Source organism: Bombus huntii, chromosome 3 (genome assembly GCF_024542735.1).
Source record: "Bombus huntii isolate Logan2020A chromosome 3, iyBomHunt1.1, whole genome shotgun sequence".
In the NCBI taxonomy this organism is placed as follows: Eukaryota; Metazoa; Arthropoda; class Insecta; order Hymenoptera; family Apidae; genus Bombus; species Bombus huntii.
Genome location: NC_066240.1, coordinates 8,196,840 through 8,214,948, shown reverse-complemented (window position 1 = coordinate 8,214,948; position 18,109 = coordinate 8,196,840). Strand labels below are relative to the sequence as shown.

The following is an 18,109-nucleotide window of genomic DNA, read 5'->3' as shown; positions in this document are numbered from 1 at the left end:
TTGAGATCTAGTGCGAGTGAGTCTGGGCTCGTGCATAGAATTCTCGACAATTAGGGGAACAGTCTTTGGTGACAATTTTAATATTGGTGTTTCGGGTTTCGTTCAGTTTAGTTGAGTTACTTGAACTGAAGTTCGTGTTTGTTGAGGTTATTCGATGTGTAAACAGAGAAAACTCGTGGATAAATTGTAAGGCAGAAAGTATATTTAAATAGAAGTGTAATTATAAGTAAGAATACAATTTGAGCTGGTCCAGATCCGCACGCTAGCTGTGTTACCCAATAACTGAAAACCAACGTCGTCTGTCTACTGTTTATGGTCTGACTTCGTCGCAGTCTTTTGTCTACACGCTGTCGATGGCTTCAGTGCTTGAGAAAACTAAACAGACCAGATGTAGAGTTTTCTTAGAAGTGGCGACCACTTCAACAGTGTTTAATTGAAGCGAGTTCGTTTAAATTCGAGTCAAGTCAAATCTAATGGAAGACAGTGTATACCTAAAATGGCGTTGAGAAAGAACAGATCCTGAGATTGGAAATAACAGATTACGTTACCTAATGACTGTTGCTCTTCTCAAGACAATATTTGTTTCGAGAGTATTTCAATTGAAAAAATCTTTAGAGTCTCAAAGAAGAAATCCCAATGTTCTCAAGAATTACTAAATATATTATTATTAGAGTCGTTGGTAAGATTTCGAACTTGTTTTCCGGGACCGGTTTATAAAGTTCAAGATATACATCTTTTCATAAAACGTGAACAATACAGCTGTCCATAAATGTTTAAATATCCTTCCTTCTATTACTTAGAAAGTAAAACGATACCATAAGGATCAAGGACGATCGAGCTTACTTTCTTTGGTACAATCGCGACGGTGGTACTCGTATAAGGAATATCGAAGGATTTCGTGCAGGATACGCGTTATGGTTCGTGACATGCATATTGTATTTGGGTTATGCTCGCAATGTAGGTGGCTGCCTCTGTTCGCAGGGCTAAGCCAGATAACACGTTCCTACCGTGTAATACATAGCGGCGCGACTGGATTTTCGGGACCTGTTTGAATGACCACGCGACCTGCGCTACGCACACGCGTGTTTGCAAAATCCGGCCTCCGCCGGGGGTTATCGATTCGCCACGTAAACGTCCCTAATCCGACCGCTGTTTATCCAACAGCTTCTATCGTGAACGATCACCGTGTTATTTGTCTCCCTTTACTTGATTGCGAGAAGCACATCGACTTGTATAGTAATGACGTATTAACCTGTTAATAGGGCGAGATGATCTACCTCTCTTAGATATGCAGTGGCGTATAAATAGTAAATTATCTCATCATAAATTCATCGATTCGGCTTATATCATTCATTGAAACCTTTAATTTCGGAAAGAAATAAAATTGCAATTCTTTTAGACAGATACAATGTCACATCTGAATCTGATAAATTCCCTCAGAACGATCAAATTAAAGGAGCTGAACCAGTCGCAGCTCGAAGCTCTCTCTGGTTCGGAGCCCGATCATTAAATTTGTAACAGCTTTTAAACGGTCCTTCGTGCCTGTTTGTACAACGTACGTTTTAGTTATACGATTATAGGAAGAACAACGGTTGGAAAAGAGATTTTTTCTCCTTTTTCTCTCGTTAAACTCGCAGCTGAAAATTTATAGCATGTTTAAAATACAATAAAAATGTAGTCCTCCTCTATCTCTTTTATCGCTTGATAAATTAAGATAGTTCCATTCTCATTGACGAAACATCGATATTAGCATTGGAACACGATAATCGGTTTCGAACGACTTGTTTATCACAGTGGTTGATCATCGATCTCCGTCATCTTCTTTTTAATTCCTACCACAGTTTCTTCTCTATTTACTTCACGTTGTTTTGTCCACTGTTCCTTCTGTTTCTCATTTCAACTCCTCGTACGTTTCTCCAGTTTATCTTCCTTTAAGTCTCAACTCAAATTTTTCTCCATTTAGTTTTTATTCCTTTTTCTTCAAGAAATCGTTAACACTAGATTTTCATGAAAACCATCAGAAATGTACATCGATAAATCGCGTATTGAATTATAGTACATTATCGTTCAGTTTTTAATTGAATAACAAAAATATATTATTTGTTGATTCTACAAGAAGACTAAGCATTATTTTTAGTCATTAGTTTCTCATTAATTTATACTTTTACTAATATTCATTTACAGTTGCTAGAAACCAGCTAAAGTGTCCAGATATTTATGTGCGGTAGCATACGTGTTTTCCAGTGTAGCAATTGATCCTCGAGTTCTGTCCTTTGCATCCTTTTTTACCTTCTATAGTTTCTTCTCTATTTGCTACCTATCTTTTCTACTACTGATCCTCCTGTTTCTCATTTCGATTCCTCCTCCACTCCCTCTACCCTACAGCTTACGGTTCTTTAATGTCGCTTTAGCATCCGCGGGGAAGCTGATCGATTCGTCGCCTTTGAATTCCAAGCATGTAGCCGTGCACGTGCGTTGGAGCAGGATATAATGTTTTCGATACTGCACATTTCGTATCGAGGGCGCATCATGATGAAACGTGACCGACCCGAACGTTTGTTTGTCGATGTGCTCGTCTCGATGTTTTCCTCCGGATTCTCCATTGTTCCTCGAATTATTCTCTCCCTATCTCTTCCACGCTATCGATCATCTATGTGAAAGTATCGCGACGAAATCGTCGACATTGATATTCAGTGTGTTTCGGGCAACACATGGCGAACATTTGGCGTGCAAGTGTCATCTTCTAGGTCATTCTCTAGGTGATTTTCTACGTTGCTCTCCCATATATTCGGAATTTATTAGAGTATCCGTGTTTACGATTTGAAATTTGTTCGATTATTCAACAAGAGTGCGAAAAGGGAATGTTCGAGGATATAATAGCACCTCTAGATGGTTACGAGAATTCAGGTTTCGATACTATCGAACCAAGAACGAATTTTATTCGCGATTTCGGTATATGTAATTCGAGAACCAGCTCTGTTCGCAGTTATGACGAGGAAGATTGAATATGAGCATCGGTTCCTCGCCAATGCTCCACTTTTTAGTGAAAGAGCAATGCCACGAGTGTCCATTTGCTACTGCGTTTCAAGCATTATGGATACTCGTAAATTTTGCAACATGAAAAGTATTCAAATACATACTCATACATGTGTGCATACATAAAAAATATTCAATATACACACATATGCGCATTAGGGTAGAGTAAGAAAAATGGTAATAAGAACACATCTTGCTTCTACTTTTGCAGATTAAACATGCGAAAGTTATGTAGTTTCTATCGAAGAATTGAAGTGTCATCATTTTATGGAAATTCACTTCAAGAAAATTCACCTCAAGAAAATTCACCTTTCCTTGTATCGTGGTATTATCGTATGTTTGTTACACACGTAGTATCATTTGTCCTAGTATCGATATTTCCTTTAACTTCCTTATATCGTTCTTTTTTGTTGGAATTTCCCCTATTCTTGTTTTGTTGGAACTTCCTATTCCTGTGCGCTCCTATAATATCATTATTATTGTTGGCATTCCATTTTTAGATGCCCTTGTGCACTGCTTTCCTTTTATTGCTCAAATATTTGCTTAGTGCCCTCGTGCTTCTTTTATTACTGCAACTCCTTGTTTTGATTCCTTATACTGCTTGCTTCTTTAGTGCTGAAATTTCGTTGCTCTAAAATGTCTTTTTTTGTGTTTCTGATTTGCGTCTATTATTGTCGGAACACTTTCTTCGTATTTGTATTTATAGATAGGTAGTGTTCCTTTACCGTTATCTCTTTTTATTGCTAAAATTCTATTATTTTTATACCCTCGCGTAATTTTTTATTGCTAGACTTAATCTTCTTTTTAGTGTCCTTATATTATTTTTGCTTTCTTTTCGCCGTAGAATTTTTCTCAGAATTTCGCTCAGAATTCTCAGAATTTCTACCAGTGTTAAAAAGCGGATTTCTGGAGATTTTTCAAGCTCCAAGTTTCATTACGATAAAGCGTGCCAGATTAAAAATATGATTGACGTAATATTAAGAAATAAACTACATTCATTAATAATTTGGTACGACACTGGCGTTTATACCATTGCAGCATCTTGACAAATGAATTGATGTCAATCTAATTTTAGTTCGAATCTTATGAAGTATGCTTTAGCTCAAGCTCAGCTAGCGTTCAAAAAGATAAAATATTGCATGCACAGTCATATGTCATTGCATCAATCAATGCCGTTATCCGATGCTTGAATTTATGATCTCGTTATATCAGGGTAACTGCGGTACTTGCACGTTATTAGTTTCTAACAAAATTTCCATTCATGCTGGAAAAATCCACTGCTATCCTCGTACAGAGTAAACTTAGCGACAATCGATGTATCTTTCTTTGTCACTTCGTGTGTTATTTAATGTACAAATTATGTATTAAAATAAAATTATTATACACTATTAACTGTTTATCGAAATGAATAACCGAGCGATATAATGTCAAATCTCAAGGATCCAGTAAAGAAAATATTAGAATGCTTCGTCGTGGATGCATTTTAGGGAAGAATATTCGCGCGAGCAAGCGACACCATGCGCGGAAACGTGTTCAGAACTTGCCGGTAAACACGTCCCGCACGACGACGCTTTTCAGAATAGTAAAATAGCAGTGTTACAACACTGCCACGATGGTATTAGCATGATACGGGGCGCGGCGAATACGAAAGACGCGCGTAGGGTGCGCGCGAGGAAAATATAATATTCCCTGTACCACGGTAGTACGTTCGCGGTAAGAAAATATCCGCCAGAGTTGCTATGCCACTCTTCTCACAGAGTTTCTTCTCGCATCTTCTACAGATCCTTATGCTTCGAGAGATAATAAATGTATTTTCAGCGACATAGCTATCTCGAACGGTCCGCTTGTGAAGTGCCACCGATAATGTGATAATTCCATGTTTGATCGCGATTTTTCCAATGGATATCGATGGCAATATTGATGCACAACTTTTAGAAATATATATATATATAAGTGGCATTTAGATTTTAGAAACAACAAGATTGCTGATGTATTTTTTTTTTTTTTTTACAAATGCGATTATCGTTGCCAAGTTCATTTGATTACTTTTCACTTGATCGCGGTTTGCTATCAATACAAAAAATTATTGAGTTTGTTAATTTAATCATTTGCATTCGAAGCTTGCTGTGTCTTATATTTGGAATCTAGTTTTAGGTTGTGCCTTCTCTGAAATTTAATTCAGTCGCCTGTCGCAGCTATTCTGTGTATTTTATTTCCTATTTTACGGAAAACGGTACAAAATCTACTGCATTCGGGATAAAGTGGCAACATAGGGTTCGGAGAATTCCTCTCAATAGATTGAACTACAGGGTATTCTATTTTATCTTCAATATAGAAATATAAATTTTGAGAGGTCTTCTACATTTATAATGCCTTGAAGTCCAAGAATTGTACTTTTAAATCCTACGATATAAAAAAATAATAAAAATAAAAGTTTTTTCAAAAATATGTAAAACATTCAAAATAAAAAATCTATAGTAGTGCTGAGTTATTAAGTACTACGAATTATAATTCAGAAAGAATCGTTGATTTCGTGCTTTTATAATAAAAGATGTTGAAAATGATACTTGAAAGATAAGAAAAAAGCATTCATGGAAAGAGTGGGTATAAACAGACTGGAATGAGAAACCATAAACCTTCCTTCGCGAATAAATTTGAATCCGAATAGGGCATTATCCTTCTTCAAGAATAAGGATAAGCACGTTATCCCGTCTTCATAGATAAAAGATAGAACTGATTTAAGAATAATTCATACTTTATCAGTTCTGTTATTCAGATAGCATTCTCGTTTGAACGCTGTCCACTCTTGAAGATTCGGGGACTCTGAAACGTGCTGGCTTCGCCAAGTCTATACATGGTCCTCGAGGAATTCAAGTGAATCTCCTTTCCTTGAAAATCAATCTTACACAATCGAGTCAAATTTCTTTCATCCTCGATCGTGATACCTCTTCAAATTCTCAATCACTTGGTCAAAAATATTTCTCGTAAGAGATGAACGACAACACACGATCTTTGACTGTTGGAATTACGTTAGTCAATAAAACAAATTCATACGCAATTACGTATAATTTACTTAATTTTGATTATCATTATTCAAAAATAATGGTAAATATTTATAGATAAACACGTATAAAAAGGCTAATGCTGAAATGTCTAACAGTTTCTCAGCAAAAAGACCAGACGTGAGTGTAAAAAATAATAATTAAACATGAGCATACCCCCTTAAACTGTTAATTCCTGGCTACGTGCACGTATTCACGTATCACGTTTTTCTTCTCGTCGTGCATCGATTCTCGATACACGTCGAGAAATGGCGCACGGTCTTCCAAGGGATTTAACGTTTTCTATATGAAATGCCGACTCCCTGGAGCGACTTCTGCTTTTATATTCCAGCAGCAATGCGACCCTTTACTATGCGGGGACGACTGGAAATTGGAACCTTCGCGAAGAAATGTCTGCCACAGAGGGTTGCGTCTGGATTATGCTATTGCGTTGTTTTGCGAATGCAACGATGGAAAGTGAACACAACTCTCGCGTCGATTGACGTATCGCCGGATTGGAATTAATCGACCATAGAGATAATAGTCGCGGTCGAACGTTTCGAAGCATAGCCTCGAGCCTCGTTGGTGAAGAATTGTTCTGTTCTGTTGCCGAATAATTGCTCTGCAATTACAGTCCTCGTCATGGTTTCTTCGATAATGAATGCCTGGTCTCCCGTTCGATTTGTTATCTTTAGCAAACGAGGAAACAACGAAATGCATCACTGTGATTTTCACCGTTTCTAGCTGTTTTATGAGCCATGGATTATTGATTCATTCTTCGAATGCTTCAAAAAATGGTTTCGTGAATGCGAAACTTTTCGTAAATATTGTATACATAATGAAAGCTAAATCGAATTTCGTGGGTAAAATTGTAAATTTGTAAAATTGTTACGTTTCTCTACTTGTCAATCTATGGATTAATTTATGATCAATATTGCTTCTGAATGAGTCAAAAAACTAAAGCCAAATAAGCTAAAACTTAAGTTATCGCCGTTACTATTAACCGAAAGATACTAATTTTGATCTACTATAGATTTTCGTCAATCTATTCGCATCTTTTTTTTTGAGTCTCGAGAACTGTTCAACGTCGACCTTCGGGATTCTGGGAAACCGCGAAATGTGTGTACGATTTCGTAACGAATATCATTCTTCGACTCGCCTTTACATCATCACTATGCTTCCATCAGATCTATCCCAGGAAATTTTGCCCTAGAAAATTAAAAACAAACACTATTCAACTCAGTATGTAATCCAAATCTTTCTAACTTATTCCAAATTTTTAATTTTCTATCTGGTTTCCTCAAAATGTGGCCACCCAAAATTCAATTTCTATTCGTCGAAAATACCCACTGAGTTGAACGCTCTGTCGTCCATCAGCAAAGCTGGGAATTTTGTAAAATTCACCGTTGGAAAACTCGCGTTCACCTGCGCCAGCTTTCGTCTCTCCGGTGAATAATGTCAGACGCTAATGTCGCGCGGCGAGAAACGAGTAGAAGCGAACACTTGTAGTGAGTCGTCGTTACTCACGAGCTTTGCAACCGCGATATTTACATGTTTACAACGGTACCGCGTTCCCAATGGAAATAATGCGCGCATTTTCAATCTCCTTCAGGCGACGAAACTTTTCCGAGTCGAACCAACTTCGAGCTCTTTCGATATTCTCTGAGAAAGATTGGTCAAACGAAGAATTAATCATTTCTGATCCTATTGAGCTGATATATTTGTGTTATGTTTATTGTAATTCATCTTCATTGCACGATTGTTGGTAATATAATCTTGCATATATAACAAACAAAATTTTTATGATTAGTAGATATTAATCATTTTTTTATTAAGATTTATGAGATTTAAATATATGTCGGAGGAGAGTCAGGAACAGGGTTGTGGGCGTTTGATAGACCTCCCTTGGAGTTGGCCATCGTTGTGTGATAACGAAGATACGGCCTGATGCTACGAGTATGGACACTACTGATTCGACAATCAACAGCGGTGGTTGGGCACTTGCAATGTTAGTGACGTTGGTCTTAGATTCGATGACGAATCCACGGTCAACGGGATGAAAGATATACTTGCTCTAACTCAAACTCACTGATCGTCAGGCGCTGCTCCCTTCGTCGGTGGGATCTCAAGAAAGAAAGAATTTTCGTCCCAATGATGCCACAGAGGAAAACTATGATGGGGTGTGTCTAAGGACACGAGATCATCGGATTCGTCGAGTATAGCCCTCGTTCCGAAAGTAAGGGAAATTGACGCCGCTGTCAATTGGTCAGTTTGGGACAAAGACTGTCTGTCCGTTTGGAAAATCTTAATTGGCGGAAAAAGCCAGGTTTTATAGCGGGTCCTCGGGCTAACTGGACTTGTGCTGTGTACGTGCCTCAACATCAGGTATTCATTGTCCGAAGGAACCGTTGAAATGTTTTACTGTCGAGTACCTCTATTGGTATTTCTTTTAATGAAGGTCATCCTATAACTCCACACCTTTGTTAGGCGAAGCGCCCGCCCCGTTGACCACGGCTACGTTCGGCGACTGATGGTCGCCTTGAGCCCAAGTTTATTATCACAAATCGCAAACAAGTACAATTGGGCAGAATGACGGCAAATTGTTTAATTACGACTGTAAACTTCAATTACAATTTTACGGATTTTCCCGAAGTTCCAGAGGGAAGGCTCCGGTGTCCTTTCATCTCCGACATATATAATTAATTTTGAAGATTAATAGTTTTAATTAACTTAAAATCTTAAAGTATTATGTCTGAGAAAAACAGAAATTGTAAATTTATTTATGGAGATTAAAAATTCTTTTAATATTATTATTTTTAATATTAAATTTAATATAGTTTAAGTGAAAATTTTAAATTGTAAATTTAAGGATTAAATTAAAATTTATATTAAATTAAATGATATGAATATAAATGAATATAGAAAAATAATAATTAGTATATATAATTTTATTGATAAAATTTCTATTTTAATATTTCTTCATTGTATGATTGCTGGTAATATAATCTTGCATATGTAACAAACAAAATATAATTATAAAATTTGTCATTGCTACTTTCGATTTAGCGATATATAAATCTTAATTCGTTATTTTAACTTCTTAATATTTGTGCTATGTATTTTAAGTCGTTATCAGGAGCACATAATTCTGGTCGATTAATTTCTTTTGACAATTTAAATCCATCATTGCATTTCATATCGATTTATACGATCAAAACGATAGAAGTGTTTTGATTGATGAGGCCAGACATATGAAGACAAAGGTATCAAGGATTCTGTGACGCTTGATTGAATTCAGGACTAAAGTACCTAATCGAACTAATTATTGCGCCAATCAAACCGGCTCCTTTTGGTGAATAGTAGCACTATCGATTCCCTTGTTGGTGGTTTACTATTTTTCTTTCTCTATTTTTAGCGAAGAGAATACTTGGATACCCTTTCCCTCGATAAAGATAAATGGGAGATCCTGGCTCCACCGAAGTATATGTAGCGAAGGAAATGCAATGGATTTTGCCTCCGTCGTAGGGTTATAATGTTCGTCTCTGTGTCAAGAGGTCGTGGTGATCGGTTGTTTGCACCAGGGATAGAGAAAGGTTCGTTGGGTATGGGGGTAAAGGTACGTTGTATGGTGGTTTGAGGTTCTGTTGTGCAATCTTCTTTGAAGCTTATATTGTATATTTTAGCGTAAGCAAATCTTGTACCGTTGCATTATTTTTGAAATATTCACTCGACTGAAATATTTGTTTTATGTAGGATATTCATTAAATTTCTAATTTTTCTTTACTTGACATAGTTAGCACATACGTTCCATTTTATAATTAGCAGAGCACTCGTTCAAGGATCTAACATACAACAATTGTAAAAACAATTGTAACAATTGTAAAAACAATTGTAACAATTGTAAAAATGTAATTGTACGTTCATTGTCAGTTCGTTGCAAACGAAACGTCTCTACTAGAAACTAAGTTGTGCAAGAACGACAAAATAGGAGGAAGGTGGCGAGGAGATAAGTCAGGCCAATCTTTCTTTCTGTTGGATTTCATTGACGGCTAAATGAAAGGATGGGCGGAAAATTTCGCGAAGATAAACCTTACGTTTTATTGGCTAGACCGATATGATCGCGAGAATATCAGGTCACGGAGTATCCAACCACAGCTTTGTCGGATTCCAAAAGATTTCAAAAGATTCCAAAAGATTATGGGCGTACATAATCTCCTATAAAATGTTACGAAATTCTTTATCGATTCGAACATTCGTAACCACTTAAAAGTATATAGACACTTGTTTATTTTTAGCAATGCGTTATTTAATTACAACACTATAAGTAGAAAGATTGATATTTTATCAGACTCGTCACAGAATATTATTTCACGATATAGTTTTATTATTAGTATTATTAGTATTATTAGTATTTTTTTAAATAAATACGCTGTGAAGAAAACTGGCATTTTAAGTTTTATCATTTAATATAATCATGATAGCCGTGTCTCATTTCATGATATTTCAAAATACTTTATACAACGTATCCAATATATTCAGAAAAAGCTTCAAGTACTTTCACGAGCCACGTCCCGCTTCGAATTCACGGGAAATATGTTTCGTGTTCTAAGCATTCCTTGACTGGTAATCAATCGAAGACAGCTTGATATTAAGAAGAAATCGTTGGGAGTTTCTTCTGTCTGGCCGATTCGGTCTCGCGAAGGGCTGGCCATTGTAGTGGAAAAGTTGTTGCTACTAATTGAACAACGCTCGTTATCCTCGGACAAGAACTTCGAAGATTCAGAATGCTGTTATAGTACATTCAAGAATGCTCGTGGAACACTTGAGAAAATACTGACCCATACTGATTCGGTAATAAAGTAAACTTCACGGGCCAACATTTATAGATTTCTGTAGTTAAATTTGTACGTAGCGTTGACGAGCAGGCTGCTCGCTTAGCGACGACTTCATTTGAATGCTCCTATATTTTTACGACCGTTAAACCCAAGCATTTCAATTAGAAAGTTATTAGCCAGACTGTAAAGATGTTGCTTACGAAACTAATCGAAAGTATTGCCCAACTATCTGAGGCTACCCAGTTTTTCACATCTTTTACTATAGAGCTTATTGAATTTTAAAATCGCTCTTCTATGTAAAATGAGAAATCTAACTTAGATTTTGTTCACCTACGACCTTCACATGAAATTCATTAGTGAGTTAATCATTTAATAAAATACTAGCTGAAATTTTGTTCCAGAAAATGGAATTCTCTAAATCACCACCAAACTTGTACCAGACATTGATGATCCATCACGAGACAAAGTAAGCAAATTATCTTCGATAACGAATAATTCGTAGTTGAAAGTCGAGCCGTCGGGACGCATTAGTGTGACGAACATTGTACAGTAATATCGTACGAGCGTGGGCGGTGTTAACGAGATAAGGGTGCAGTTACTGCCAAAACACTCGTAAATCCGACAATTGAGCAATAGCAGAGAATCTTGGACGGTCTATGTATTGTCAGCATTCCCAATTCTCGTACAACGAAATCAAATTCAGAATAGACACTTCCATTCAAAATCTTATGAAACTTTGAGTTCACGTTAAAAGTCCTTTAGTGAAACTATTTTTCGAGTAAAACGTGAAAATTGTGATAGGTAAGTGGATACGGTGGTTCACGAACGTATTTAAATATTCAGCGTAAAAATTTTTTTCTGATATAGCAAATATCAGTCTGGTAAACAGACGTTTCATTACAGCGCAAATGAAATTTTTTAATGTTTCTTATAACACGTACAATATAGCGACGAAAGGTTTCTATAAGTATTGGTATACTTTCGTGGATTACTGCAATGTTAGAAGGCTGAATAAAAACATGGCGAATGTCGTAGGATAAAATAAAGTGTGATGAAACGAGAATAAGGTACTGCGCATTGTGAGATAATTATAACTACTAAAAATAAACATATATAAAGAAAATCGTGAAAATTCAAACATGAAAAGCGTAAAAGTGATTTAAGACGAAGTTGCTTGCTTATCTTCCGACAGATTGAGCGGCGTATTGGCCATCGTTGTTCCTCTAGTTCAGCACTAGCTTCCAGAAATAGCACGGATCAACGCAACGTTTCACCGATACTGACGATTTCGTGCACGTAATGCTTCATTCTTACACGACTAGGATATCGTCGCTGATTAGTATTATATTCGCGAGTATCGAACGAGTATAATCCTTCGTCACCGAGCAACCAGCATCGACTGAGAAGAATCTTTCTGCCAGACTTTCTGGCTCATTGCCCTCCACACCTCAGTGTTCTCTTTGTCCCTCGCCGTACCTCTCTTAACGTGTTATAAATTATATACACACGCGGTAGCTCGTGTAGTGGAAATCGTTGACAGTAACGCGCCTCTTTGAGCTTGCTGATGAATCGCAGGGATCGTTGGCAGATCCGATCGATACACGAGTGGATACCCGGTCGATGAAACCGCCAGCAATATTGATGTCCCAGATGGTTACGTCACGGTTTCGCTTAATCAGCGGGATTTTGGACGAACGAGCAGTAAAATATAGGCTGATTCGATATTGGTATTATAGCTTTAAAATTGGAGTTCGCCGGGTATACCAAAACCCAATCACCTTAATTATACTTTGATATTATAATATCGCAAATTTATGTATTATATTCAGAATAAATTATCTTTGTACGAAGACCACAAAAAGGAATAATAAGTCTTTGAATCTTTTTTCGTTTTTCATATAAGAGCAATTTTGAAATCCAATACCTATAACCAGTTACGTTTTACCAAGGCTGTCTTTTTGTTAAATTTTCCAACATCAACCATACGCCGTTAGTTTCTCGCAATACTTCGTGAATTTGTAATTTATTACTGGAAGGCCTAAATTCTTTGGATTGGATTAGGTTTCGTGTCTCTCTTAGTATATAAATTTCTATGAATATGCAAATACTTTCGTTACAAATGTTGTATATGTCTAGTGTATATAAAAGGAAAATGAATTTATGGACCGGATACAGCTAAGAGCCCACTGATTTCTACAATTTAGTTGAGAAAATCTCTAACTCTGGAAATTTAAGCTACGTGCTCGGAGGATCGAGAAGGTTCAAGCGAAACGAATCCGTGAAAAATACGTGAGATTAGCTCACCAGCGTTCCATGTAGCCGTGCGCAAGCTTTCATCGTGGGACTCTCGCGACTTAGATCAGCACCGTTCAGGCCGAAAGACAATGTCTAACTGGCGTGCCTTTTCGCCGCTTGAAGAGAGACCCTTCTCCGGTCGCCCGTCTCTTTTCGCCCGAGCCAGAAAGCTCAAAGGGGTAACATATGCCGATTCTCCTCTCGCGCGGCTGACCCTTCAGGGGTCAGGAGAGCACTCGCCGAAAGGGGTCGATAATCGAACGGACGTGTCGTTTCATCTGTCGTCTCTGTTTCACTTAAAATCCAGGTGGAGAAGATTTGCCTCCTTCTTTTAATTTTATCGTTTCATTACTGTGTTCTTGTATCAGAGTATCGATCAGACACGAGAAAATAAAATGGTTCGTCGAATATTTATCTGGCTTCAAGCACGTTCCGTATCACGTGGATCACAGCTGATCCGTGCTGGATTTTCTATTTCAGAAAGATGAAATAAAAGGAAATTATAAAATCTATTGATTTGCATCAATATTCGAACACCACGGTTTTCGAGAAATTATCACTCTAGATATTTGTTCATAATAGCGCTATCGAATTAATTGTTTTTTAATGTAGCGCGACAGTTGTAGTTAATAGAAATATAAATTTGATTTATTTAATGGATATGGTTTTTTGTATAACAAGTGATATGACTAAATAATATTAATATTAATGCGAGCCACTGTACATATTATATGTAGTTACAAAGTACATCGAATTATTTTATACATCAGGTATTTTTCCATAGAATAGTAATTTTTGAGATATTATAGCCATTATGAAGCATAATTTATCTAATTCGTATAGCAAACATAACCTATGATTCATATACCCTGGACGACAAATCACACAAAATTGGCGCGACACGGAACGTACTATCAGTCCATTTCGTCGCCGTCCGATATAACTATCGAATAATTTAAACTTAGAAGGATTTCTAAATTGATCCATCTTCAGCCACCGTTTCGTGGCCCGATTTTCACCAGCTGATTAATACGTCCAGATTATCGCGAGGATGATGTCGCGAAGAAACGCGAAGAGGCGATATCGACCAAACAGAGGGCAGCACTGTTGCTCCCGTCTGTACCAAATGAACAGTCGTCATGAAAAAAAGTGTTTTCTTTTTCATTTTCCGTTGTCGACAATTCTCTAACAAAGATCTGAAGCTTATTCGAAGGATATGGATAAAAACTGAAATATTCCAAGTATTTGTGAAAATTATTTGAAAGAATTCGTTATTAAAAAGATACATGACAAAAGATTTAATTCCAATTTGATTCGCTAATAAACTTTCGCTATGAATTTGCTGAACAATTTTATAATTTATTCATCTAAAATGTCATCATTCGTCAAAATCGCATGGATGTTTCTTACAACAAGCTGGCATTTGTCAGGCACAGGTTAATTATTCTACGAGGCTTTTCAAAGTAGTTCCCACGGAGACTTCTTATCAGAGAGTTCTTTAGATAACACGCAACACGGACGATTAAAGGGTCAAGCGGAGCAATTGTTGCTTTCAGTATGCTCAGTTCCCCGAGGCTGTGTAATGGGCATAGTGAGCCGCACGCATACTGTTTCAAAGAGGCCTCGATCTCACCCGCATACTGAATGGCGATTTCAAGTTGATTTCGCGTTTCTCTATGCATGCTCGCTTTCTCGCCCTCCACAGCCACCATCGTGTTATTCGCTAGTTCCGCGGTGCCCCATCCTCTCAAACTACGAGTTCCCAGTTTCGTGGATAGCTCTTACAACCGTGAAACAGGTAGTTGGCCCGTGTCATTTTGTAGCCTAGCGGTGACCTGTGTGAAGGCGAGCATATTTCGAAGCTTGTCGCGTGAAAAGGTTTTTCGCCTGGATGCGAAATTCTTTTAAGAAGGGGATTAAAGTGGTGGCCCGTATTTAGGAAAATTTGTAAAGAAATTATCAAGTAAATCGATATTTTTTAGTTGGAAGTATATGCATTAATTTTTGTTTGGTAGTGTTAAAGGTATTTGGATGTTTTCATTATTAGAAAAATAATGAATCAACAATTATGCTAAATAATTATATGTATAGTAATTATGTATAATAGTAATATGTAATTTGAGATACTTGGGCTTAATTAATTAGTAGGCACAATCACGTGAAAATACTTTTTGTAGCCAGCATATACATAATTGATAAGATTATAATTGCAATGTTGAACATATGATCTCTTTATGCCCTACGATCTTAAATAACATAGTAATCAAACCATTTTAAGAATTTTTTACTGATTATAAAAAATCACCTGATGTTTTTACGTCAATGTGTACAAGTTTCAACGTGTTGTTCTTTCGCCTATCATATTTTCTTTAAAAGAATATGATATTGTCAGAAAAGTACTTTTGTTCAACAAAAAATTCGCGAGGAAAACGAATCGACTAGAGTCAGACGCAGCCACCCTTTCCACGTGTTTAAAAGCAAAGACAGCTTCAGGTGGAAGAAATATCGAGGTATATCGATATAATGCCTGGAAGGAGTCCACCGGGGGTGCAATTTAGCCATGCACCGAACTGCACAGAAGAGTCGACAGGAAAATCCTTTTGAGAGAGGAGCCGAACCGTCGAGAAACACGCTCGCCCTCATAATTGGTCGTGGTTGACAGCTGGAAGCTTTTCGAGTCCTTTTCGGTGCGATGCTGGCGATTCGCGCCCAACAACGACGCGTTTAACGATCGGCAGCGACGTTATCGCGACGATTCATTAACGAGCACGATGCAATCTCGCGAAACGGCGACCTTTGCCATCGGGTCTCACTTTTCCCTGCCGATCATCGCACCAAACTTCCTCCGAGGAGCCGCGTCATTTCATTTCACGACCACGTCTGTTTCCAGATAATGAGAATTTCTGAACTCGAAAGTGCAACCTCGACGATTGTGGTCTATTGGACCGGAATATGATGGAATATTTGATGGTAGAATGGAAATGATATCGAGAAATGTTCACTAGCGTGCACTAATAAACATTCATTTAATATTCAGAATTTATTAAAAAGGTTAGATGGACAAGACAATTGGTGGCTTTGAAAAAAGTCGACTGCTCTTCTTATTGAAATGTGACCTAAATCAAAAATCAATTGGAATCAAATAGAGAAACTTGGAAAATAACCGGCAATCTGAATAATTACTTGTATGAATAATTACCGAGTTTATTACGCCCCAAAAATATCTCGTATTACACGCTTCATCTCTCAAAACGCATAAGCTTTAGTACCTAACGGATTTTACACCCACATTATATCGTTTCTGCCTAATGTACTTGTTCGTAATATACACAAGAAACGAGAACCATGAAATTGCTATTTCACAGCGTCGAACGTTAACTCGCTTAACAAGCAACGGCGATAATAGGATGGCTGCGATAATCTCATATATTTCCCACGCAAATTTCTCCAGCTCAAGTAGATGTATATATATAACGTGTTATATAAAACAATTCCGGATACCGGAAGGCGATGAAAATTATTTGACCGCTGAGTTCCTGCCAGTTATAGGGATAGTTGACGACACAGTCCTGCAACGTGGTCTTTCATGAATAAATCTGCATGCGTCTGAAAATTCGCTCGAGCCCGTTGCTCCCGTCGCGCGACAACGTCGCGCGGTATGTAAATGTTATCCAAACACGCAGTTGTATTCCAACAGTCGGTATAAATTTAGATTTTCCCGCTGAAGGCTTCAGTTCTATCGATCCGGAATTCCAGTGCCGCTTTCTCCGCGCCTCGCCGTTCCTAGGGAATTATAACTGTACGTACATACGCGCACACGTAATATTTACCAGAGTTCGATTTATAAATAGTGGTATCGGAGAAAGAGAGAGAGAGAGAGAGAGAGATAGATAGAGGGAGAAAGAGAGAGAGAGTTATATACAGGTCCATAGGATCTGTGGGATTTTCTACGACATCGCGTAAACTATTTCCAAACTTCTCCTTTTAAGGTTACGCCAAGAATGCCTCTTTGAAGCACGCACGATGACATTCTCTCGGTCCATAGACGTTACTCGCTATGGATAAAGCACAGTGAAGCTATAAACTACGTTAATTTATAGATACTTTTATTGTTATTGTACTGTCGAATCTCTGCCCTCATATTTTAAGCAAATTTAGCATTAACTCCATTACTTGTCATTCACCGTGAAATGCAAGCAATAAAAACGATAAAACTGTATGTAATAAAGCTACGTAAATTTATAAATACTGTTATCGTATTTTCGAGTCTTTGACCTAGCTGTTCTGCTAGTGACCGAATTAATAGTTCGTTTATCGACGGTTCGTAAGTGGTACGCCAGGAATGTCTCTTTGAAGCTAGCTCAATAACATTCTCTCTTTACCTAGCCACCACTCGCCGTAAAAAGACAACAATAAAACTTAGAAAGATAAAAAAAGGCTTGAAAGATAAACAATTTGTCGATACATCTAGTAATATCGTGTTTTCGAATCTCCGGCTATTCTCTGGGCAATTTCGCAGATGACTGAATTAATTGTTCGTTAATCGACGATCCGCAAGTTGGTGAAAGCCCTCGACTTCGTGTATTACGCGTGTATCTAGTAACCGGCAATCAGCGTTTTTCAATCGATCGACTGTACCCGTGTAACCAACCCGCTGATCGGTTAATAAACGTCGATTGCCACTTAGCCGCGGCACGAGTGTATAGCACACAAGCCAGCCATCGTTCGAGTAGTATAGGCTCGCGCGAGTCAGACTCGAGAAGTGAAAGACCGCTGTGGAATGGCGCATATGTATTACCATCCATAAGTCACTGTATGCTTATTTGAATGTAATTTTTGCTAAAATAAATTTAGCATTCGTCATATAACATATAGCATATTTAAAACGATACGAAGTCAAAA

At 37.5% G+C, this 18,109-nt stretch overlaps 1 protein-coding gene across 5 annotated transcripts in view; it reads right to left on the bottom strand.

Moving 5' to 3' along the window:
- The window catches only part of LOC126864219 (dipeptidyl aminopeptidase-like protein 6), a 118,374-nt gene that overhangs the window by 14,145 nt on the left and 86,120 nt on the right, over positions 1–18,109 (bottom strand). The window contains exon 1 of one of the 5 annotated variants that reach the window (XM_050615327.1): positions 13,217–14,226. The exons of 2 other annotated variants lie outside the window; for them this stretch is intronic. In XM_050615327.1, coding sequence (XP_050471284.1) covers positions 13,217–13,249 — 33 coding nt within the window. In that variant the 5' untranslated portion in view covers positions 13,250–14,226. Of the gene's footprint in view, positions 1–1,007; positions 1,170–12,094; positions 12,322–13,216; positions 14,227–18,109 lie in introns of those variants that run through there. 2 more of the 5 variants (XM_050615326.1, XM_050615328.1) reach the window with 2 other exon arrangements.